General features: G+C 37.2%; 1 protein-coding gene across 1 annotated transcript in view; it reads left to right on the plus strand.

Annotated features, from left to right (window-relative positions):
* The first annotated feature begins 1,831 nt into the window (after positions 1-1,831).
* Positions 1,832-26,573, plus strand: part of LTK (leukocyte receptor tyrosine kinase) — a 1,073,506-nt gene continuing 1,048,764 nt past the window's right edge. Inside the window, exon 1 of the mRNA XM_044073449.1 lies at positions 1,832-1,947. Within this exon, the coding sequence (XP_043929384.1) occupies positions 1,863-1,947 (85 nt within the window). The 5' untranslated portion in view covers positions 1,832-1,862. The remainder of the gene's footprint in view (positions 1,948-26,573) is intronic.

Genomic DNA, 26,573 nt, shown 5'->3' on the forward strand with positions numbered 1-26,573 from the left:
TGAATGATATAAGAAATATTATGGTTAGGAATGCATTAGCTAAACATGTAGCAGACACTTCCCCAGAGCATGTATTTAGGTTTCAAGTTATAGATATGAAAAAGGAAAGTCTCAGGGGTGGTGATATTAGAAATGAAACAAAGTGCTTAGAAAGCAAATTGATTATTACATTAAAAGCAGATACAGGGTCAGGGCTTAATGATAATGTACCATTGAAACCAATGTTGAAAGCACGTCCTCTTTTTAAATAAAAAGGGAGTTTTAATAAACTCCCTTTTAACCCCCCACCTTTTATACACATTCACTTTTTATATGCTTACTATTAGTACTGTATATATTTAAAATGTTATCTCTTTAAGAGTTTTACTAGGATGTCATGTGATTATTTCACTTTGTTATTTAATGGACATTGAATTAGATAGATTTTATGCATCTAATGAAGCAGTTGTAATACTGCGAAAGCACTTATGCCTTTACCTGTGCCTGTTTCCTGAAAAAACTGTTGCTGGTTTTATGGTAGCCTGATGTTGCTTCATCTTACTTCTGCTTGTTGGATTTATTTTTGGTTCGAGAAGCATTTATTCATCACACACTGGTATTATTGGACTTTATAGTAATATTTTATGTAATATGTGTAGATTTTAGAATGTTGGTATTTTCAGTCTGTGACTGTGTTAATATGAATTTAAGAGGTGGCGACTTTAAATTTTTCCTTAAAGAAAAGGAATTCTATTGGCAATAAAAATTACATTTATTATTTATCCAGTTCTTAATTATAAAATGCTTTTATACTTTTTTATGATTATATCCATTGTAATGGATGATGTAACTATTTTTGTAAATAACTATTGTAAAGTTTTTATTTTGGTTTGTGACTTTTTCTTGCACATAGTTATTTTTTCCGATGAAGTCCAGTATCAATGTGCTTGTGGATGAAAGCACTAAATAAATATTATTTTATAATAGTGCTGCCTTCTCTTACCTTGTTTTTTTGTTCTTGTTTGTTTTTATAGGTGAACTTTCCCATTATTCTGTGCATTTATTGTTATCCTGTTGTCTGACCCCTACTTGTCTGTCACTTATGAGACTGGAGAGTAAAGTGCTAATTTTGCTCTTCACTGATGATGGCCACAGTAATAGCTGCTGTTAAGAGAATGTCTATCTTTAAAGTGCAACTGCCAAGATGACCAATATATCCCTAAAGATAAAAAAATAAAATCCCTCATATAGCATAACATTCTAGCCCATACCATCTAAATGTCTACAGTCGATGAAATTTCTGTTTGCATATACTGAACAGAAATACTAAATGGAAGTGAACTTTGGATAACTTTATTGTTTGGAAAAATATACAATATAATTGTAGAGTCCTGGTAATACATACTTATAAGGGAAATACATTATAATTTCAACAAAATTATTTACAGTGGCACAACAAAAAGCAGAATATATTATAACAGGTTTCACAGCAATGAGAAACATATACATTGATTGTTTAGGGCTCCTCTGATGAATGCAATCTTGTAGTTTAGTTGATAATTTTAAGAGTGTGAGCTGTATCATGTGATCATTGGTTTGATTCCATCAGCCTCCGTTTTTGTAGTATGGAACTCTGATCTTATAATTTATACAAACACTCTTTCTGTGTCATTCTGGATAACAGGCATTTACACCTGTGGGTTACCTGATTAGCAAATAAAAAAAATCATTGTGATAGTGTTATTTCCAAGTTACCCCACATGCTGTCTGTGTAACACTATAATGTTTACAGTGCATGGTATTGTACTTTTAAGGATTTGTTTAATTCATTTTCATTTCTAACAGGGCCAGACAGACATAGAAAGTCACATTTTCTTAGTGAAATGGATGCCATGGTAGAAGAAGGTGACGTGACAGAGAGAGAGGAGGACCATAGGTTTAGCTCACCACCTGAGCCTTCCCTTTCAGGTAAACACTTTCTGATTTTGTTGAAGGTTACCCTAGTATATGATGCTCATAGAAAAGCTCTGTAATGAGTGCTTAGAATAACAGAACAAACTCCATTAACTTTCATAGTATGGCAGGCATTAGTCACATAGTTTTCACTCGGTTATATCACTTTGTACAGTGGACAATTTATTGTAATTTTATTAGTCAGCTTACTCAGTGACTGAAAATGTTAACTAGGTGATTTTTTTTTTATAATGGAGTGACCATTTATGAAAGTATGAATGCAACATTTGTGTTTAGTTGATTTACTTCACTTGAAGAGTTCATTGCTGTTGGAATTATTTCTAAATGCATTTATTGACCTATATGTAGGCATCATTTTGCAGGTAGAACAAAAAAATCTAGTTGTGAATTGTACTAATGATTGCTTTGATGGTGGGAAATGTCCCTTCTCCCAATAAGCAACATCAGAGATGATACTATGAATTATTATATACAAGGTTGCAGCCCCCTGCAAGGGAGATGGCAGTGAGGTTCCTTCCAATGAAAATTCATTTGCTGCTGTGTATGTCACTGATTTTGGAAGCAGTTTTCAATTATTTGCCTTTTGAACAATGTTATTATGTATGATCTCTCTTTTTCATAATACTAAGTTCACTTTGGTTGCATTAAGTTTTACTGTTAAATCCTAAATTTGCCAGCTATTCATAGCACAGATGATTACAAGGAAGTACAGTTGTTTATTGTACACTTTTTACACATATAGCCACAGTGCAAGACTATTGAATTGTATTTGCATGCTGTTGACATCTTAGGATGTTGGTTTTATAGATATTCCAAGGCCACTGAGTCTTGTGACCATTCTCACCTTCCAGTACCCTCCCTCAGCCAGGACCTCATTTCTTGTGGAGGGCCATACCGGTCAGTCCTGGAGTAAATTTGCAGACACCCATCCAGTAATCTAATTTATGTTTAAAAGAAGATATTTAGCCACACTGCTTACCATGCAAGGACAGTTTATGCCAGAGGTTTTCAAGGTGTCGAGTTATAAACCCGGCCTCCAATTATGTTTTATTTATCTTTTGGTGAAGGTTTAGCTTCCTGGTTCTAGTACTGCAGGAGATATTGGACTTGCAGAGAAACAGGATGTCCAGAGCAATAGAGTCTCTAACTGTGTGGTAACCAAGGAGAAAACCACCCCTCAAAAGCCTATAAAACACTGAATAAAGAGACAGAGCTTCCAGCCTGTGTTGGTAGCTCAGGGACTTTAGGCCTGTCATGTTTTAGGTTAACCATTGGCGGTGTTCCAATTGTTTTATATGTTTAATGAGATACATTCCAATGGGAGCATTGTACCTTTTTCACCTGATCAGTAATTAATTTAAGGGAGTGCTGATATTCCTTTTCCAATCAGCTGGGCTAAATAAAATGATTTCCTGACAGCCATGTTAGACGATAGTCAAAAGAGACAGCGCTATCAACCCAAATACCTAGGTGCATAACTATTTTCATTTTGTAGTGGTGTGTTTTGTCTGCACAGTATAAGAGGAAGGGTTGTCTACCAAAAGAGATGATACTACACTTTTCAAAATTTTGTTTGAGTGCATTTTTGGAACACCAATAGTTAACTAGAGTGACATCATTCTGGAGCATTGCAACCCCCAGTTTGAATTTATCTACAAACTTTCTTAGCCAGAGGTTCTGACACTACACTTTTCAAAATTTTGTTTGAGTGCATTTTTGGAACACCAATAGTTAACTAGAGTGACATCATTCTGGAGCATTGCAACCCCCAGTTTGAATTTATCTACAAACTTTCTTAGCCAGAGGTTCTGACTTTCGCTTGGAGATCTGAGAAGTAAATACCAAAAACAGGTGGCCCCAGAGGGACAGCACTTATGACATTTATACTTTCTGATGAGGAACCTGCAACTCGGACTGTTTGGGTTCAGACTTTCAGACAGTTTTCTATCCATTGTACCACATGTGGATTGATTTTTAAAGCATTTAACTTTGGTATGATACCAGCATGGGGAATGGTGTCATAGGCACTAGGCAGGTCAAGATACACTGCTTGTGCTGCATGGCCACCATCCACAGCCTCTGTGATACTTCTGAAGAGGTTTACAAAATTAAATAGGCAGGATCTAACCTTCACAAAGCCAAACTGTTGGGGATCAAGTCTAATAAGATTCTTGATATTACCATGACTTTGCACAGGATGATTGTAAGGTTGATTGGTAAAATTACAAAGGTCCCCTTATGGAGTTGTATCACCATTGCAGGGTGCCACTCATTTAGAGCAAAACCAGTAGTGTGTCTGTAAGAGCATGTTTAACACTATTAAGAAAACAGATATACTGTTAGGTCCCATAGAGGAAGTATTTTGGTCCTGGTTATCACTTTTAGTAAAGGATCTTTAGAGATAATCAGTAGGGGAACTAAGGGATTCATATATTTCAAGGCTTTGAATATAAGTCTGAGTGGTGAGGTTGCAACTAAATTTGTTTGCAACGATTTTGGCAATGTCATCTGGATTATAATAGGAGGACTTTGAATATGTTGTCAGAAATGTAGGCTATTTTTTGTCTAACATAATTAAATATGGATTAATAATTATCTTTGGTTTCAGAGGCCAGCTTGTCACATAGTAGGCTGAGGTTGGCATATTTATAGTACTTAAATTCAGTGGATATTCATTTGCTGTACGAGTTGTAGGGAGTTTAAAGAAGAAGGACTCAAGTTTGCGGTTAGATTTCACTGGGGAAGGAGGCTAAAGGAGCAGTCCAAAAGGCCAACCATATTTGTAAGAGTCAAGTCAGAAATGCTGCACATCTAATAGGTGTATTTACCAGATACTCAAGGGAATGTTCATTTATTAACTCTATGAATTATTGACTATATCCTAGATTTGAGATATAAGTGTCCCAGTTTAGTGAAGGTTAGTTAAAGATACCCAAAATAAGGGAGTTTTTGCTAATAGGGAGATTATTTGAACACTGGGGATTCTTACAATGGTCATCAGAGAAAAAATAAGGCATTCAGTAACAAGCTATTCATTCTAAATTAATCCTACATAGATTAGAGAGTATGAGCTGCTACTGGCCTTTGTGGAGTGACAAGGAGTTTGATTCTTTCTTTGTCCCACTGCCATTAAAGAAGATAGAGCAAACCAGTAACTCCATTTAACTAAAACATTGCTCCTGGGCCATTTCTGAAAAATAGGCCATTGTCCCAAGGGGGGTTATTTATCTAGTTTTTTAACAGTGATTGTTTGACTCGGCATATCATTTTTAGCAGTGAACCAGGGATAAAAGTAATTTACAAAATTAAAAAAAAAAATCTTAGTACAGCACAATAGAACCAAAGTAAACATTATGGGACATTAGTCTGTGCATATAACACATTAATCTAAGGAGTCACTAAGACATACGGCATACAGTATTCTACACCATGAGATATACAAGAATAGAACTGGGAGAGCATTATAGGTCTTCAGTGTTCCTCACTGCAGGTGGATGTCTGGAGCCCATAGTGGAATGTATATGCAGCTCAGAGAATTGCCTGTGCTTGTAAGCAGATAAGTGCAGTCAAATGATTCCTCATGGTTACTTTGGATGTGGAGAAGCTCAGAAATTTTTCATGGTCAGCACTGGATAAATAAAATCTTACAGATAAACCTAAAAAAAGATTAGCAAAACACCACACCATACAAGAACTATGCTTCATCAAATTTTTATTAAGTAATTATCATTCCACAAGTCTGCCTGCAAGTTCTTAAAGTAAAATGAAGAGGGGAGTTTCTTCACATGCATAGAATTTGTAGTGACTGGGGTGATTTTATAAGGGAGTGTAGGTACACTTTTAATATATTTATAAATAGAGGTTATAACTGTAATTTGGTTAAGAAGTCTTTGGAGTGAGTTGTTGCACACAGACTGGTACTGAACCAGTGCCATAATGGTATGAATAAGGTGGTAATTAATACTGAACCTTATAAGGATCAGATATATTTTTGTCTCAGTATATAATAGCTTGAGTAGTAGGATTAATAAAATACTACATAATTGCTGGAAGTTTTTACTTCAGGATGTGGAGTTGAAAAGAATTATAGCAAACTGTCCCTCTACTTCCTATAAAAAAAGGAACGAGTTTGAAGTATTTTTTAGTTTCTAGTTATTTTTCTATGCCTAATGAGGCATTACATGTAACCCTGGTTTGAAGGGTACACACCCTTTTGGTTGTTGCTCTATATGTTCTTGTATTGTTACAAGTTTTAGGAAAATAAATGGTGCCCATGTTTCACCTGGTGGCAGTTTTTCCTGTAATAGTGAAGGTATAGTGTATGTTCTCAAATGTCCCTGTAATTTATTTTATGGAGGGGAAAGTAAAAGAAAATTGAAAATCAGAATACAGGAACATATAAGAGATATAAAACAACAAAATTGAAAGCAATATTGCTATGCATTTTAAAGCAGTACATGATAGTGATCATTCTTTGATGCAAGTTTCTGTTTTAGAACAAGTTTTTATGAAATTTGGTGAAGTATGTGATATTAAGGAAAAACTTCTTTATAAGGAATCCATGTATATTTTAAAATTTAATACTATGATACCTATGGGTTTAAATTTAGAAATAAATTGGAAGCAATTATTATGTAATTGAATAATTAATTAATTAATGGTGTTATAAAAAAGGTTTGTGAAATGCTGCGTGTTTGTATTACTCCTGGAAGAACCAATACGACTACTGTTTTTGACTTTTAAAATAAACTGCTTCGCACTACGCTGGTTGGATTATTGTTTCAGTTGGTGGTCACTGACTATCGTTTTATTGGATTTATCTTTTTTCACAAGTTTTTATTACTCCTGGAAGGCTGAGAGCCGAGGCGCTAGAGTTTTTCAATAAATCTGTGTTTGTATTGTGCTCGGTTGTGGATTCTTTTTTTTTTGCTGCTCTTTTTCCAAGTTGTTGAAAATAAGTTCTAAAAGTAAGTTGGAAAAACATTTTCTTGTTTTTACTGCCCATTACTCTTTCAGTTGCTAACCCTCACTGCTGAAACCTGGTCTATTTTTCTACTATCTGTGTTATAAAAATAATGTATTAAAGTATTGTTGAATTTCTGCCTACTGCACAGTGTAGAAAATGTGTATATGCATGTATTCACTCTTTCTGTTTTTCTTTTACTACGACCATTTTCAAGTAAGAACCAAAATGAATTTAACAAATACTAGAGAGAGAGAGAGAGAGTGACAATAAAATCAGTATTAATTGTAATTAATCCATTAAATGAATTATTGATATGACAGGTACATTTCATATAGTCAAATGTTTATCTAAAAACTGGCAAACACATCAGGTAAATACATTTTTCTGGAGTGAGGCAGCAAAATTATGATACTTCTTAGAAAATTCAATACTTTGTGCAACAGATAGAGATTCAGAGTCCAGGAGTAGATATAATAAATTGCTTTATCCACAATGAAATGTCTATAATTTGAATTTAGAGATTAAAAAGGTACATAACACAGCAGTATAATCTAGGTATCATATATTTTGGGTGTCTAAAAGTAACTTACATGTGCAATTGGCAAACTATAACCTTTTTAAATTTCAGAAAAGTCTGGAAAGCTGCTATGTGGGTGACCAATGAAAATCAAATGGTCCTACTATTTCATTGTTATACCCAAAGATTTTGGAAAAGGATTTGAGGCCTCTTCCCAAATCACCAAGTTGATAACCTTTCATCATCCCCATCTCTTGGAGCTATTTCTGTCCTCCTTCTACCCCAAAAGATTGCTCATGTTGAAACAAACAGCTTGAATCTCTTTCTAACCACAGCTGATGACCTCTGCCCTTTCTTCATTAAGAAATGCAGTGATGACATTATCCCCAAACTTCACACTTTCAACCTCTCTCTTACACAGCAGGCCTTTCTTCCACAAAGTGGGGAGAGGAAATCACAATACCTTTTCCTGAATGTGTAAGTCAGCAAATGCTGATCAATACAGACAAGGCTCTCTGTTAGCACATTTAGATGAATTGTTTGATAAAAACTTTTTATAAGTCAACATGGAATCCTAAGAAGCAGGAGTGCTAGACTTACTTGATGATGTACTCACTATATGGACAAAGGTCATGTGACAAGTTCATTATTCACTGACTTCACCAATGGAAAAATCTGATAGTGTTAAACCATAATGTTCTATCACTCCCTCCCGTGACATTTCCTGCACAGTTATTTCTCTCTTAAGTTATATCTTTGTAAGAACATTTATGATTTGTTCTCATAACAGTTTCAGTCTCACAAAATATGTCTTTTGGTATCCTCTGAGGCTTGTTCGGCCTGTTCATTAATCACCTATTCCCTTGTCACAAAGCAATTGTAAATAGCCTTCATATTAAGAAAATGATGCCTACTTGCACAAATTACATAAATTGCTTTGCTATGTCTGCAATGCTGTGTAGATGAAATTAAATGTTATAACATCAGTGAATTTATTACATTTAAATCATATAATGTATGTGTTTACTAATCTTATTGTCGTATAATTTATATATCTGTGTAGCATTTTGCATTGCTCTCTAGATTCCAGGTTATGGCTGTAAAAGAGGGGGAAAACTAAATAGATATTCATTGGTGTGAAAAAGGAACTTAAAGACCTACCCAACCTTGCAGCATCTGTTACTTTGAACAACCAAAGCACTGAAGATGCATCTTCCCTTAAGTATTTCCTGCTGTATTCTTAATCATGCCAGTTCATCTCAGTGACATAAAAAAAAACAGTGTCACCCTGCATCACTTCCTCAAAATTGTCCATTTCCTGCAGTTTCAATGTTTAATATTCAGTGGTAGTAATCAAATTCAAAGCCTTGATAGAGACTTTGTTAGAGTTTATCTGCTGTAATGTAAAATCCTTACTTACAAAATAATCATCTAATGCTCTTTTAAATGTTCCTAAACTTTCGGCCATTCTTATTTGTAATAGTAGGCTATTCCATAGAAAACCTGCTCTGCCCTGGAAGGAGCTAATCCCTCGAGCAGTGCTAAAGTTGGATAATTGACATAAAGACCAGAATTCTTTCTTCCTTCATGGTTTGATACAAAATCAGTCCCTAATGTAGCTGCCAATGAAAATTTCTTAGGCAGTTATGGATTAAAATCAAATCACTCCTTAGTAGCCTATAACTATTGGAGTATAGAGATAACAGTAGTAATCTAGCTTCATATCACAGGTTTTTGATCCTGCTGATATGCCTTGTAAAATATTTTTGAATTTTTTCTAGTCTCACTAAATAGGTTCTTTTATACATACAGGCTGAGACACTGTATTCAGTGTATAGAGTCTATCACCTTGTGGGAGGGAACTCATCCCTGCTTGATGTCCTTTAATGCACAGGTATATTTTCTGATGACCATACGTAAATGGTCATCATAAATGAACCTGTTGTAACAATAACCCTTTGATGATTGATCTAACACTCTTCTCCGAGAATTGTATTATTTTTAGCATATTGATTAGACAAGTCATTTACAAAATTAGTTATCTTTGTTTTGTTTTGTTTACACTGAAATCCATGAAATAACTCCTGAACCACGGCTATAAAAAAGTCCAGAGTCAATAATAAGTAGATTTACATATTTCACAATTGACTACTCATTGTTAAAGGTATATTTTGAAATGTTGATTTCAACTCTACCCCTGAAAGATCGAGTTGTTAGCCAGTTGCTTATCCACTTTAAGTACTGGTTAACATTTACGTTGCAGAATGTATTAATTATCACATTATGGGGATCGTGGGTGGCCACGGTGGTGCAGCGCTTAGCATTGCGACATCACAGCAAGAGGTTCTCCGGTTCGATTCTTGGCTGGGGTGCCTTCTGTGCGGAGTCTGCATGTCCTCCCTGTGGTCCCGTGGGTTGAAAAGTTGGTACTTAGTAAAATGAGTGACACAGTATAACTATTAGTGCTAGAATATTTGAGAGGAAGCTTTATGTAGCAAAGCTACCTACAAAAAGTACAGTACACTGCTATAACAGAAATGCAATACCAAAAGAGAATCCATTTTCCTTCTGTGAAAACAAGACACATTTTGTCAGTGTTACATGAAAGCAACAAAGTGCTACAGACATGAAGCATGACTCCTCCTTGTCCCTCTGTCATATTTTATTAATTAGTTGTATAAATAATGTAGCAGAGACCACTAGCCCATAAAAATATGTATTTTCATTTAACAGAAGGACAATTATTTATGCATACGTTCTCCTTACATAGTCTTACACAGAAAGGTAAAGCAAAAGTAGCTGCATAAGGGAGCTTTTCAGATAGCCTCAAAAATGGGTGAGGGTGCCTCAACATTCTCTCATACCAAGTTCAAGACGGTCCAAAGGTGCTTTCAACCAGCTTCCTTCTTTTTGGATTCTTAGTTGAAGGTGTCAAGAGTTTTCCAGGTTATTCTTGAATGTCTATTTTTCCTTTGCTGTTGCACAAAGGCCAGAGCAACTGTTCTAGGTCATCCCAATATAATACCATAAAACTGCTAGTCAACACCCAAGACTGCATTTAGTGATGACTGCCCATGTCCAGGATGTTATTCTTGAATGTCTTTTTTCCTTTGTTGCTACACACAGGCCAGAGAGACTGTTTTAGGTCCAAAGCGCAAAATCACCATGCGGTGAGAGGCCAACTTCATAGGATCACTGGTACAAAGGAGATTACTAGGCTATCGACCAGAGGAATATCATGAAAATGCTAGTCAATACCCAAGATTGCATTTAGTGATGACTGCCCATGTTCAGGAGTGTTGCAGGCTTTATCCCCGATAAGAATTTATGGAGCCACATCCACTGATCCTGATTCCTTCTGAATGTTGTCATAGAGGTGCTTTGTTTCACATGAATTGGTAGCCTGTTCCAAAGATGTGGAAGTCAGAGTGAGATAAATCTGTCCCACTAGCATATCCTAAGTCACAGGCCATATTTACGTCCCTAGTCCCATTTGATTTACTGATATGCAGCAAGTTCATTAGGTTTGGGTCTTGGATTGCTCTGTAGGCCAGATATAAGACTTCCCTAAGAAGTCTATATGACACGGTGTATGGTGACAAAGACTTTAGTCGATCTGCTTCTTCAGACAACAAAAGAATGCAACAGTATGTACTTAAATACACCATTACTTCATTCATTATCCAATAGGAAACAAATCATGTGCGTATTGTGAATACATAGATGAATCTAAGTTTTTCAAGCATCCTGGGACAGACAGATTGTGGCAATTGAGAGCTAGTGCTGACTGTAATACCAAGCACCTAGTTTATGTGGCACATTGTGTTATTTGCTACAGATCCTACATCAGAAAGACTAATCATAGGCTGAGGGAGAGAGTGAGAGATCACCTCTATTGCACCAGAAAGGGCTTTGACTTTAGTGCACTAGCCAAGCATATGATCCAGGAAGGGAGTAATCATACCTTCTTTTTTCAAGTTCTGCATGTTGTGGAAACTGGTTTGAGGTTGAGGGATGTTATTAATAAAACTGAAAGTATAGAGCTACAGTGGATCCTGTGGTTGGGTTCACATAGAGGGTACTGGCTCATTGACAGTGTCCCCCTGAAACCTGTACTTAAAGCTAAGAAATTGAAGTAATGTATTAGGTGTACTGATGGTGTTTTTTTCTTTAAGACAAGCATTTTAATTAGTTAGTTAATTGTGTTTGAGCATGATTTGTTTCCTATTGGATAATGAATGAAGCAATGGTGTATTTAAGTGTATACTGTTGCATTCTTTTGTTGCCTGAAGAAGCAGTGGGTTTCATCTTTTAATAAAGTTTTACTAGTTTTAGATTCGTTGGTTCATTGCGTTTGATTCACGTATTTCCTTCTGCACTGGAATTTTTGGTTTGTTCATACTACGTGGATTTGCTCACGTTTTCTTGGGTTTTCTTGTGGTCTTTTTATTAGCTCATCCACATATTCACAAGCAAGGTGTGCCTCTTAATTCTCTAACGGCTGTCCAACAATAAGCCTAGGTATTATGGAATTCCCATTTATTCTTCTTCATTTACATTGCAATACAAATGTTTCAGCCCAACACAAGAGTTTACAAAATATATATTAATTTCTATCTAACATTAACTTACTAATTCAGAGATCTAAGGAGCCATTTCTCTCCTCCATATATGTCACCATATTCTACTTCCTTTATTCTCCTTAGCCACCAAGTCCACTTCCTTGTCATCCTTTCTTTTTACCTCCTCCTCCTCGGTCCTAAGCTCCTCCATCAGCAGAATTGCAGAATTATATCTGCTCTCATGGGGCTGCTCTGGCTTTTCCATTTCCTAGTGATTGTTAGTCCCATTATACTCCAAATTAAGCACTCGATATCTGCAGAGTTGTCTTGGTTGTACATAATCCCCCCAAAATAAAGCATCTTAGTGCTGTCCAATATTTTCCCCAGTAATACTTCTGTATTTTTTATATACTTTTCAAGTTTCCCACATTTCTAAATATATGCCCCCATGTTCTCCTTTCACTCATCAGACATTTCCAGCAATCAAAGTTTGCCTCTGGGAAAATTCAGCATAAGCAATCCACTGTATAAAACAGTTATACTGGCATTTCCACCAAACTAATCTGTATTTCCTAGACTTTGTGGCTGCTCTCCATAGGCATACAACTCTTCTCCAGGGGTTTTCACTGATTTCTATACTCAATAGACTTTCCCATTTTTCTTTCTCTTAAAACATTATTTCCTCCTTGACACAAGCTACATTTTATGTTAAAGTGCTTATTAGCCCTTACTTACTATTAATCCCTCTATTAAATTCTTTATACATTTTGAAAATCAGAGGCTAAGGCCCTTACTGAGTTCTAAGATAGTTAGTCAGTTTTACTTATCTTACTAGACTTTCATAAAGCAGGTTTTATTCTTTTAGGAATGCTGTATTTCTCAAGACATTGTTCCCAGTTAAAGGTAGTACCTTTTTCTATGAACTGATCTATGAATATCTTATATTGGAAGGTTGCCTACCCCAGTGCCATCCCACTGAGTTCTTCCTTATTTCTATCTTTGAGGTACCTATTGGCAGTATAGCTTGCTTCCATAATCTCAAGAGGTTTGGGTCTAAACATTAAAATCTTAAGGTCTTGTAATAGCTTTATTTTAAAGCCCCCTCATTATCCCCCCATTAGTTCTAAAATATCTCTGAATACTTTTCTAATATATGTTTCTATATATCTTGATATTCACTTTGTTGGATTTTAGCATAAAATATCAATAGGAAAGCTTGTTATCAGCTCTGGATGTCAAGTTTTCCCAATTCTCTCCAATCCCTGTGAAGCAATACCTTATTTCAAGCTATTCACAGTTTTCCTCCTTGCTAAAAGAACCCCTTCATTCATTTCTGTATTTTCTTTAGGTCTTTAATGTCTATTGAGGACTAAAAAGCATGTGAATAGTACAGACTGTAAGAGAAAACATGCAAGTGCATCAATTGGACATATTGATCAGTGTGTAACCTTTTCCATTCCTGCAAGTATCTTTGTATTTTCTCCTTGATCTTAGCTAATGTTCTCTCCTCACCCTGATTCTGTCTTATCTTTTGCCAGTCTTACCCCTAGGTACTCAATTTTCTTTTTTTTCCCACACTACGGGTAGCTCTAATGTGCTTATCCTGACTCTTTCTCATGTATGGTTAACATTTGCATTTTATGTATGTTAATTTTATATCTTGTTAGTTTGGCAAATTCTGCTAGAATAGTCCATAAAATAGGTAAGTCCTCTTTCGGATGAGTGATAATAATCAGATCATAATCTGCAAAAGTAAAATCTTTAATTCCAACTTACTCCATGTATACCCTTGGATTGAGGATGTTATGATCCTCTCAGCTAAAGGCTCTGTGTATCAGAAAATAGTGCAGGAGACAAGGGGCATCCTTGTCACGTTCTCTTAGATATCTTGACTTCTTCTGATGATAAGCATGCCCTTGCTTTAATTCTGCAATAGATTCTCATTAAATTACTTGCAACAGATCTAACCATTCTAGTGGGAACTTAATTTTTTTCCATCACCATAAATAGATAACCACATTTAACCCTATTGAGTGCTTTCTTCACATCCAGTTCTATGAGGCTTACATTAGGACCTTTCCCTGTTCACATCCTGGATAATTATAAATGTTTGAATAAAGTTCTCCAATGTTTGCCTTCTCCCCACAAATCCTCTTTGGCCTGATGATATAAATTTAGGCAAAACCTGGGTCAATTGGGCATTCAGTATTGCCATAATATGTTCATAAACCAGGATAATGACCACTGGGGCCTTTATAATCCTAGCCATACAACTCAAATGTATCCCATGAGTTATTGTGCTTTAGAAGTTATTTTAAGTGGCGTATGTTAGTTAGGGCATGCTTTTATGGCTGCCACTGTCCATCAAAGGCACAGTTGACGGGTGAATTCCCAATTTCCCATCCACTGGTCCAGATTACACCTGAATAGGGTTAGGGAAGGGTTCTATTTCACATGAATGATGTGTATCTGAACTTCCAACATGTCTTATTTAAGTTGCAAGCAAAGCTTAAATCCTTAGAACTACTATTTCTGGTGTTGTTCATTTTGAAAAATATGCAAAAGGTCCATTAGAGGGGTATCCAAGGAGTATAGAGATAGAGCATTAAGGCAATCTGCAAAGGACATTATGTTCACGTCCTGTATTCTTTTTGTGAGAAACATTCTAGTTGTTGCATGTACCTGGTCAGGTACATACAGAAAGGGGCATTATACATAATAATTGATATGAAGATGACAGAGTACAATGGCACAATCAGTTCTCCAGACTTAGATGCCATGCTCTCACTTATAAGTTGACTGACATAGAATGATTCTCTTACAGCCTCAGAAACATGCTGGTCAAAAGCCAGGATACTATCTACATGAATTCCTAAATACCTTGCTGGATCTATTTTTAGGGGTGTTTTGTCAGTGAGGTAGTTGCCCTGGTTAGCCGACTTCCCAAAAGGTATATTATGCATTTCTTGACACTGAGTTTTAATCTGTGGCTTTGGTACTTGCCATTTGTCTGTGTTAGACCTTATGTAAGATGTTTGTATCTTGGGGGGGGGGGGGTTCTATGATTGCTTCTAGCTTGCAATCATCTGCAAACGTGGTAAGCCACAGGCCCTTAATATTAGCAATGATGTCCAAAAATTAAATGCCAAAAAGGAGAAGACCCAGCAAAGAGCACTGTGGGACTCCACCTGTGACCAGCCTCTTTGTGGAGGTGGTCTCTCTATTCCTAGCTTCCTGGAACCTGCCTGTGAGCCAGCTGCTATTCAGTGAGTTACATAGGGGTTTATGCCTAATTCCGTGAGTCTGTTTACAATGCCTGAGTGGGGTATTTTATCACATGTCTTAGCTAGGTCAAAGTAGGTAGCATGCACCATTTTGCCCTCATCCAGTGCCTTGATGAACTTCTCAAAGAAGTCCACCAGTTTGAATAGGCATGACCTGCCTTTGACAAAACCAAACTGGTTTGGGTTCAGTGTCTAAAGGTTCTCTGTGCCATTGTTACTCATTTCCATGAACATTCTTTCCATGGCTTTGCAAATAAAAGTAGTCAAACTAATTCATCTGTAGTTTCCATGTATGTTGATGGTCCACCCATGGGCAGATGGATGACTGTTGCAGTCTTCCATTTGCATGGTAAAAAGGTTGTGTAGAGGCTATGATTGAATAGAAACACCAGTGGTCCCTAAAAGGTTAGATTTCAAGCTATTTAGTCGACATCCTGGGATCTTATCAGAGCCCAGTGAAGTTGTATTCTTGGCCTTAGAGAAAATGTCTAAGACCTGCTTCTTACTGACAGCTGGAAGGATAATATTAGATGGCATTTCCTGGGGGGGGGGGGGGCTGAGGGTGTGAGAGGTGGTAAAATATGAACTGAACTTGTCTTTCAGAAGATTTGCTATATCTCCCAGTCCCATGAATGTGGCTCCGTTTACCAGTTGTTCAGCACACTGCTGTGTGCTGCCTTTGAGGTTTCGGACATAGCTAAAGAAGGACTTATGGTTGTCCTTGGCCTGGGACACTATCTTTAGCTCAGAGTTTGCTTTGTTGGATTTAATTCCTTCTCTTGGTTGTCTATGCAGTTTTATGAGAGAGTTTTTATCTTTCTTGGTGTTGCACATCCTAATTTTAGCTAAGATTCTTTTCTTTTATTGTACAACCTTTTTAATTTTGGATTCTACCAAGTTGGTTTATTTTTTGACCTACTTCTGTTTGACACAGTAACATCTATGCAGATATTGATGTGGTTGTACAAAGCTTCAGTGAATAATTCCGCATAGGCTGCTGTGTTATCTGGGTTTGGTGGGGCTTGAAATTTTGACAGGTTATAACTTAATAGAAGATAGTTTGCCTTGGAGTAGTTTTTTACTGTTACAGGGTTTGCTGGGATTACAGAACTGATTCTTATTTCAAAGGAGACTGCTTTGTGGTCTGACCTTACTGGAGATGACACAACATGGGTGGAGGGGGTGCAGGGTTCTCCCATATTTCAGAGTATCAGGTCCAGTATGTTTGTACTTCTAGTAACCATATGCACTAACTATTCCGGGGTGTCTGTGTTTACAAAGTCTAGGAATCTCTGCACCTGCAAATCTGTGGTCATGTGAGATTTTCAGTTTATAGAGGGATAATTAATGTCTCCATGAGTATGGTATTTGGTGGAATGGTAAGTGTCTCCAATAGGTCTAGGTATGATCTGTGGGTTTCATGGGACAAAGAGGGTGACTTTTAGCTTGCTAGGATATGGTATAGGAACTTGCCTGTGGTAATCTGGATATGATATGTCGAAACTCCAGTGCATCAGCCTGCTTAACCAACCTAAAGGTGTGCTTGTTACTGATGCAGATTCAGACAACCCCCCCCCCCCACCTTAGTCACTGTCTCTGCAGTTGCAGTAAGGCACTGAAGACATTGAGGCCCTGCACTACTGAGGTACAGTCTGCTACAGAGTGGATCATTTTAGTCATTGTTTAAGACAGAAATGGGGAGATATAATTATAGTAAATTTGGATCTTCCCCTCCGTATATATTGCTGAAATAACTACCTTCTTCCAAGTATTGAGTTGCATCCTTGTCTGTGATATAAAACTAAATAAAGCTTTCCATATCCCTATCATCCTGTCTCCCAAGACCCTCCATACATCTGTGGGAAGACCACCAGACCCAGTGATTCCCCCCTTGCCATTTCATCTAAGATCTGTTTTACTTACCCCTCTGTAATATCCTTCATTTGTCCTGTGGCTTCTGTCTCTATTAGATGGTTAAGGGTGATCTTAGAAAAGTAGCAACTATCTCTTGTTTACTTTATGTTAAGTTTCAGCTTGCTATAACCTTGCACAATATCTACTAAATATTTTGAGAACCTCCAGTTTCTGCATTACCTCTATAGCTTGCTGGAAGTCAAACGGAGTAAATTGCTCTACTATTCACCTGTTGCCTTAACATCATTGCTAAGACCATTATACATTTTGGTGTATTAGCAAAATAAAACCCCTTTCTCAAATTCCTCTTCATCCAAATGTTACTATCTTCTAGTCCCTGTATCTTTTGTTGTAATTCAGTTTCCTTACTCTTTCAGTTTTTGCAGTTTCCCTTCCTTTAAACTGTAGATCAATGAGTACTCCTTACCTCAGGATGTTGTATTCCATCACAGCTTTATCCTTTTGTTTTTCTGTTCATTGTATTTCCTCCTTAGTGCCTGCTTATACTGATCTCACCATTTTATTGTGTGCATGTTATACTTCAGTCACATCCAACATCTTTCCCTGGATCTTCTTTTTATACTCATCCTCTTCCAACTTAAATACTGGAAACCTCCATTCTTTGTTCTTCTGAAATGTTAATCTCCTATTTGGGGACACTTCAAAGAAAGTGTGATCTGAAAAAAAGCAGTGGTCCCACCTCCACCCTCTGAAGCAAGCTACTATGCTTGGCTGAAATGTATTTGGTAAGTCTAAAAAGCCAAATTTGAGGTAAATTTAACCTCTCAGGCCAAGGACAACCAAAACACATTCCGCAACCTCAAAGGCAATAAAGAATTATTTACAGAGCTCATTGTTAATGGAGCCTCCTATACTGAGCCAAGATACAGAAACATTCCTACAACAGGGCTAGGCCAGGCTCAGGGGGAGGATGGACTCCTGTTGTAGAAGGAAGTAGTAGTCCACAAAAATTACAAAATCTGATAGGCCAAAAAAGAGCCGTAAAAATGACAGAGTATTGAGGATAAGAAAAAAATTATCTATTGTTACTTTTATGCAAGTAGCCTAGAATTTCCAGACAGAAGATATACAAAATGTTTAAGAGAGAAATTAGAGGAAAGAAAAATACTTTCACAAGAAAAACTGTCAGAAGCTTCAAATAAAATGTGTGTTCTTTAAAACAGCAGATTTATTAAAAACTTTATCTAGACCAAGAAACCTTGGGCCATTTGGAAAAACAAGCAACCAAGGAAGTGCAAAAATATAAAGAACAAAATCTACAGATTTTTGAAAGGTATAAAAAAGAAATATGGATATGGAAGAGAAAGAGACATCTGATATGGTGCAATTAATCAATAACAAAATGCCCCAAAGATATTCAAAGAGAAATACAGGCAAAGGCATCCAGATATGGAACTTTTCACAATACAAAAAATAAGATCACAAAGAATAAACATAGAACAGAAAATTAGCAAAGTGAAAGTTAGAAAAAATAGAAGCTGAAGTTACGGAATACCTGTGAAGTGAACGATTTAGTGTAGAAAATCTAACTCTGATAACATCATAGTAGGATAGAACAATCGATCCCCAAATTACGGAGAAAGCAGTGGAGTAGGAAACATCTGATCATTGGCCATATGAAGATACCTTAGAGCCTTCCATAGGAAACCAGTACAAAAGTTCAGTTGGAGTTGCACAGCAAGGGGAGGAACAGGAAACTGTGGCAACTCTGATGCAGTCAATGTTATGGAGTGCTGTGGAGTGATAGGCCAGTGAGGTTCCCCTTATGAAAGCACAGTGGATGAGACAGGATGAAAGTGAAGAGAATGCGGCTTTGGAAGATGCTCTAGAACTTTCTGTAGCATGCCCACAGGAAATGGAGAACAACAAATGTGCTGTCAGTTTAGAAGAAAATGATCTAAGAGAAGTGCTGCTTGATTTAATAGAGATGGATAGACATATTAAGATCAATGAAAGAAATGGACTACGGAAAGTCAATAAACCCAAACAGTTAGAAGTTTGATAAAAAATTAACACAGTAATTTGGACTGCTCATAGAGATTCATGCGTTATATAACAGAAGGAAATAGGATATATTACTGTGCAGCTAAATTAATAACAGATAAAGTCTTACCACATAAAGGGAAAGGAAGGGGAGAAATCAAATGCTATCACGGATGTATCAAATAGAGAAAACTATAAAGCAATTAACACAAGAAGTATCACTGTTAGAAAACTATAGAAGTGGGAACAAATCAACAAAAACACTCAGGCAGACGTGATAAAAGAAATGCACACTATCAGAATGGATCAGGATCTATCTTGCACTAAAGCAAATAAGCTGAAAATATCAGCACAGGCAGAAAAACTTAGAAGGTATGTAAATAAATATAAAAAAAGTACAAAATAAGCAATTTATAAAATCAACAATAAAAAGCGTCAGGACCCAGATATGGCAAGTTTTTTTAGACTGAGACAGAACATTCATGTTAGGTGATAACCAACCCAGCAGGGGATTTCAAGGTGTATAATTATAGTGGGCAAGTGGTGAATGAGAATTTTGCAGAATTATCAAAAGGCATGCCCTTTGTTTTCACAAAAAGATCTAATTTGTCTGAGACTTTGGTGGACTTGAGACTATTTACTAGGAAATTGAACTTGGCTCTGAAATATGGAAATCAAGCTGAGTGTCAGGCAAATTGCCTAACAGTGCCTAGTATATTTAACCCCCCCCTACATCCACTTTTGAACATCTATGAGAGAATGTGTGACTTAGACCTAAGACATGGCCTGGGTTATAGAGGACAAAGAAGTCCCCATAACATCCAAGGGGAGGAGTTACAGGCCATTATGTGTCTAAAATCGCAAGGCATCCGGTTCATGAAACCAGATAAAGGGGGAGGGATAGTTTTGATGGACAGTGTTATTTATACCAGTAAAATGTATGACATCTTGTTCCAGGATTCATATTCCCAGGTGTCAAAAAATGAGGTGCTCATAGCTTATAGTAGAATTTACTCTATCATGTTTGACATGTTTTTGCAGGGTGAAATTCAGAAGGAGGAATATGAGTATTTGTGTATAAAAAAGGCTGTCATCCCCACAATATTTGGCGTTCCCTAAGCTCCACAAGGACATAGTTAATCCACCATTTCGTCCAGTTGTGGATTCCAGGAATTCCATCACATCAGCTATTGCAAAGTACTCTGACTTTAAGGTGAAACCATATGTTCAAGCAGTGAAGCACCTGGTAAAAGATTCTTGGCAATTTTTACAGATGTGCAATGATGTGGGAACAGTTACTCATGGCCTGTTTGTTACCACTGACATAAAAGATCTGTATTCGGTGATCCCACATGATGTGGGACTGGAATGGTTTGCAGAATTTTTACATTTTCATTCAGATTTGGATCAAAATAAAATTAATTTGCTTTGTGATCTTATGAAACTGGTTTTGTATAATAACTACATATTTTTTGAAAAAACAGATTTTTCTGCAAACAAAAGGTGTGGCCATGGGTGCAGCTTGTGGGGTCATCTATGCCAACACAGTTATGACTACTTGGGAGGAAAATTTTTTTGTTTAACAGTAGCTTCAAAGAATCCTGGACCATGTACACTATGTACCAGGATGACATTTTTCTCATATGGACAGGGCTCCAGGAGACAATTTCAATTTTCAAGGAATATATCAACAGCTGTACTGGTTTTCTAAAATTTTCATTTGAGGTGAATGACCAAGCCATTGCATATCTGGATGTGGCACTTAGAAAGGATACCAATGCGTGTTTGGTGTCTAAAATATATAGGAAGCTCACATATTATTATTTTTTTTTTTTTTTCACATTTTGAAAGTTATCACCCTCTCCAGCAGAAAAAGGCAGTTTTAAAAGGATAGCTGGCTCAGGCAGCACAAATGACATCATCATATGAAGACTTTGTTCATAGGTTCATAGGTAGGTACTAGGATATTGGCCCTGGGGCCTATATAAGCCTAGCCAAAAAAGTTTCCTGGTTTTCGCCACCCAAGAAAATTATTTTCCTGCGTCTCTGTCGAGCAGAGCCACAGAAGTGATCCCCGGGGTGAATTTCCTATTTCCCATCCAGTTGCCAAGATTCCTTTTAAAGAGGGCTAGTGAGGAGATCTACTTAACGTGAATGGGCAGTCTGTTCCAGAGTATGGGAAGTCTCTGGGACAGGAATCTATCCCTCCAGCATGTTCTGTTTATATTGGTGACAAGGTTTAGGTCCCTGGAGTGTGTGGCTCAGAGAGATTAGGGTTTCTTTAAGTATAGCATGTCCAACAGATCAGGGTTTGACATGGTTTTGTATGCTAGGCAGAGGTTGCCTCTGAGTAGGCGATAAGCAACAGAGTAGAGCTGCAGTCTTTTAAGACAGTCTGCGTATGGGATCTGTTTGAGGCCAGTAATCCTCCTAGTGAGGTACTTCTGTGGCCTTTCTAGTTGTTGTAGATGTCTTGCAAGGTACATGCCAAATGGAGAGTTGTACTCTATGATGGGTCTGATGAGGGATGAGTAGAGAGGAACAATGACCTCCTTTTTTCTGGTGCAGAACCCCTTTGTGATGAGGTGTGCCACGTAGAAGGATTTCCTGACTACTGTGGCAATGTGACTATCAAAGGAAAGACTAATGTCCACCTGTGTCCCAAGGTCTCTTATCACATTTTCAGTGTTTAGTAGGCTACCACCTATGTGGTAGCTCATGGGTACAGTATTTTTTCCAAATGGGATGACAATGCACTTCTTGGCATTGAGCTTGAACCCGTGACTTTGACACCAAGCATCAGTCTCAGTGAGGCCCCTTTGTAGAATGTCCACATCATTAGGCAATTCTGTTATGGATTCTAGTTTGCAGTCATCTGCAAACTTTGTTAGCCAAAGGCCTGCAGTACTAGCCTGGACTTCTGAGAAATAGATGCTAATCAGGAGAGGACCCAGGACTGAACCCTGTGGTACTCCACTTGTCACTGGTCTGAAGTTAGATTTGGAGTCGGCTACTTTCACTGTGTGGGTTCTGTCAGAGAGCCAGCTGGCCACCCATCTTGTGACATAGGGATTTATGCCTAGTCTAGTGAGTTTATCTATAATTCCAGAGAGCGGGATGGTGTCAAAAGCCTTGGCGAGGTCAAGGTAGGCTGTGTGCACCACCTTACCCTTGGCGACAGCTCTGGTGACTACTTCAAAGAAGTCAATCAGGTTTAGGAGACATGATCTACCTTTTACAAACCCAAACTGAGTGGGGTCCAGAGTCTGGTGGTTTCCTATGTCTTTGTTTATAAGCTCCAAGATGATACATTCCATGAATTTGCAGACAAGACTCATCAGGCTAATGGGGTGGTAGTTCCCAGGGTCTTTGGTGGTGCCCCCTTTGTGGAGTGAGATAGCCATCGCTGTGTGCCATTCAGTAGGCACAAAGCCTGAATTGAGGCTATGAACATGGTACTTAGGTGGGGTGCCAGTTCATTCTGTAGCTCATGTAGAATGCATCCTGGGATGCTGTCTGGTCCCATGGATGTTGTGTTCTTGGCTTTGGAGAGTGAGGTCTTAACTTGTGCATCAGTGATTACAGGGGCTTTGCATTCTTCTGGTATAGAGATGGGCCCTTGGGGGGGGGTGAGGGGGTGACATTTGCACTGAACCTATCTGCTAGGATGTTGGCAATATCAGTTGGTTCTGTATATATAGTGCCATTGTGCTGTAACACATTGAGATTCTTGACATAGTTGTAGAAAGCTTTGTGGTTGTCTTTAGAATCAGTGGCAATTTTATTTTCGTAATTAGCTTTGGAGGATTTTATGAGGCATCTCAGCTTGTTACTGAGGCTCACCAGGGAGTTCCTACAATCAGATGATTTGACTCTTTTTTGCAACAGCTTCTTCCTTCTGTTGTAGAGTTTGTTTATGACAGGGGATCACCAGATTGGCTTCCTTTTTTTGGATGATAGTGTCTTGGTTCTGTTGGGGATGGCATGATCCATGCACTTGTGTAGGTGATTATACAGTGCATTTGTATAGGATTCAGCAGTCATAACTCTATTACCCATCTGCATGAGTGTAGTGAAGTTTGCCACTTCTGTCTTAAAAAGCACGGAGTTGATTTTGGAGAAGTTTTTTACATCGGTTTCCTTACTGGGGGGTGGAATATTGATGTCTAGGGTGATTAGCTTGTGGTCGGATCTGATCAGCGAGGAGTTGAACTCTGGCATGGAACATCGGTTACCCATATCGGTAATGACCAGGTCCAGGATATTGTTGCTCCTGGTGGGGGTGTGGACAAGCTGATGATTTTTGTTGTGGATTTTACAGTTTGTGGTTGGTGTTTGTGAATTTCAGCAATTTATTGCTGAATTGCTGATCCAAAAAAGTTTTATAGAGAATTGGGAAACAAGGCAAAAGGAATTGAAACACCATGAAAAAAAGAAGAAATGGATACATTTTGGAGCAATGTCTATGAAGATCCTGTGGAACATAACAAACATGCTGAATGGATAGAAGAAATAAAAGATAGAATAAGAAGTTCAAATGTACAGGATATGAAATGGGCTGAAGTAATGGCCAAAGAGATTGAAACAAAGTTAAGAAAAGTTAAGAGAAAACCTGTAAACTTATCCTAAAAACTACAGACCAATAACTTGCCTTCTGACAACATATAAACTATACACTGGAATTAATGCCGATAGAGTTTATAGTCATTTAGAAGAAAATATTGAAATAGAACAAAAGGGTAACAAAAGAAAGTTATATGGAACAGAGGATCATTTGTTGTTAAATAAAGTCATAATGGAGAACTGTAAAAATGGGAAGAATCTAAGTATGGCATGGATAGTCTACATAAAGGCATCTGACAGCACCCAACATTCATGGATAAAAGAATGCTAAAAAATGTATATTGTAATGTATAGTGATTACATTGCAGTGACCATAAAACAGTGGCAAACCACTTTGCAGTTAAGCAATGATAAAGGACAAATGGTTATTCCAGGCATAAAAATTAAAAGGGGGATATTCCAGTGTGACTCTTTGTCACCACGGCTTTTTTTGTCTTGCCCTTAACCCATTAAACTGTCTACTTAGATTAGGTCATGGCTACAATTTGGCTCACAGAAAACAACAAAGTGTAAAGATTTTCATCTTCTTTATGTGGATGATTTAAAACTGTATAGTTCATTAGATAAATAACTGAAATTACAACTGCAAGTGGTCAAAACTTTTTTCAGATGATATAAGAATGTCATTTGCCCTTGATAAATGTGCAAAAGCAACCTTTAAAGAAGGAAAGCTGCAGCACCAAGAAAACATCAGCCTAGGACAGGAATGTGATATAAAAGAACTTGAGCAAGAAGGAGTGTATAAATATTTGGGAATTGATGAAGGATCAACAATAAAACATGAACAAATGCAAATAAAACTTGGTAAGCAATATTTTAGAAGACTAAAATTAATGCTGAAACAGAGCTGACATCTAGGAACAAAGTCCAAGCTATAAACCAATTTCCTCTTTCTGTTCTAACTTACAGTTTCGAAGTGATTGACTGGCCCCAAAAGATGTTAGATTGGTTGGACAAGAAAACAAGAAGGATGCTTCATGCTTATCAAATGATTTATAAAAATCAGTGTATATTCCAAGACTATATATTCCCCGTTCTGAAGGAGGTATGAGCCTCCTCGAAATTGATTGCATGCATAGATCTGCAGTCATAGAACTGCATACATATCTTCTGACCTCACAAGTCTCAAATGTAGTGAAAGTTTTAAAATATGAGAAGAATAAGTCTATTATGACTTCCCTGCTTAGTTTAGCAGAAGCATATCAGTGTCACGTGGGAATGGAAATCAAACCAGAAGTAGATAAAAATCAGGCAGCAACTGAATGTGCCAAAAAACAAAAGAAAGAATATAAGGTGAAGGATCAGATGAGAAGGCAAGAAATCTGGAAAATACATAAATATAGTTACAAATATAGAAAATTCTTGGAACAAGCTCATGTTGATCAGGATCGAATGCAGGAATGGTTAAGAAGAGGTGAATTTAAACAAAAAAGATAAAAGGTTAATATTGATGGCCCAACATGTAGGAGAAACAGACAAATGTAGGTTTTGTAAAACAGAATTGGAAACAGTTGCACATATTGTTGCTGGTTGTGATATACTAATGGCAGAAGGACTGTATACTGAAAGGCATAATAATGTGGTAAGACTGTTGCACTGGGAATTGGGCAAACATGATATAAAAGTAGCTGAAAAACATTTGAAACATGAACCACAAAGCATTATAGAAAATAATGAAGTTTATATCATGTGGGATCACTCATTGCCAACAGTTCAAAAAATAGATGTGAGAAAACCAGATACAATAGTCCATAAAAAGTAGCATTGATAATTGAAATTGCTGCACCCAATGACTACAGTGCCTTACATACAGAGAGACACAAAGTCAGAAAATACCAGGATTTGTAGGCAGAAACGAGGGCAATGTAGAAGAAGGATACTCAGACAGTTCCAATAGCAGTAGCAGCAATGGGGCTCATAAAAAATAATTTACATACTTAGAAATGTTACTGGTACATGTAACTCCATATGAATTGCAAAAGGAGTCAGTACTGGGCATGTAATGGAGGCTGTAAAGAGCATATCTGGTTAACATCAAAAATTGAAATAATACTAATTTCATGAACTTTAATCATACTTTCACTTAGGAATAGGGTCCATTCTCATCATGGTATTAGAAACCTAAAATACTTGGAGAAATTAAAAAAAAAAAGTCAGAAGATATAGCAAACCTACTGTCAGACAAATTAAGGTCTAACTGTACTCCTCTCCCCCCAAGCCTCCCTCAGTAAATTTCATCAAATATAACTCCCCCTGCTATCCCCAGTATCAAAATAGGTAATTGCCCTCTCACTAATAGAACCCTCCCCCACTTTCTAGCTTCCTTGTGAATTGAATCTGCCTCACGTAGATACCCCCCTTTAGCATGCTTAAAATGTTCTTTATACATAAGATGAGTTTCTATTAGGATCACTACATCTACATTTTCTCTTTTTAGCACTGCCATAATTATTTCCTGCTTTACTGGGTCTGTTATCTCATGAATACTCCAGTTTTAAAAAAAATAATATTTGCTGTTAACAATGCAAAATGGACTTCTCACCAATCGCCTGCTTCTCCTTGCTACTCTTCCAGTTTCTGATTCTTTCATCTATTTCTGCTTGCTCTTATATATTCATTCCCCCTTCCTTTTTAAATCAGTCTTGTCCAACTCCCTTCCTGTTTATCATTTCCTTCTTTCACATTTTGATTGGCTATAACTCAGGCCCTGGTTACTGTAGTGAACTAACAAACATTGCAATGGCAGGCTG

This window comes from Protopterus annectens, chromosome 6.part0, assembly GCF_019279795.1.
Source record: "Protopterus annectens isolate FY-2018-M chromosome 6.part0, PAN1.0, whole genome shotgun sequence".
Classification (NCBI taxonomy): domain Eukaryota; kingdom Metazoa; phylum Chordata; order Ceratodontiformes; family Protopteridae; genus Protopterus; species Protopterus annectens.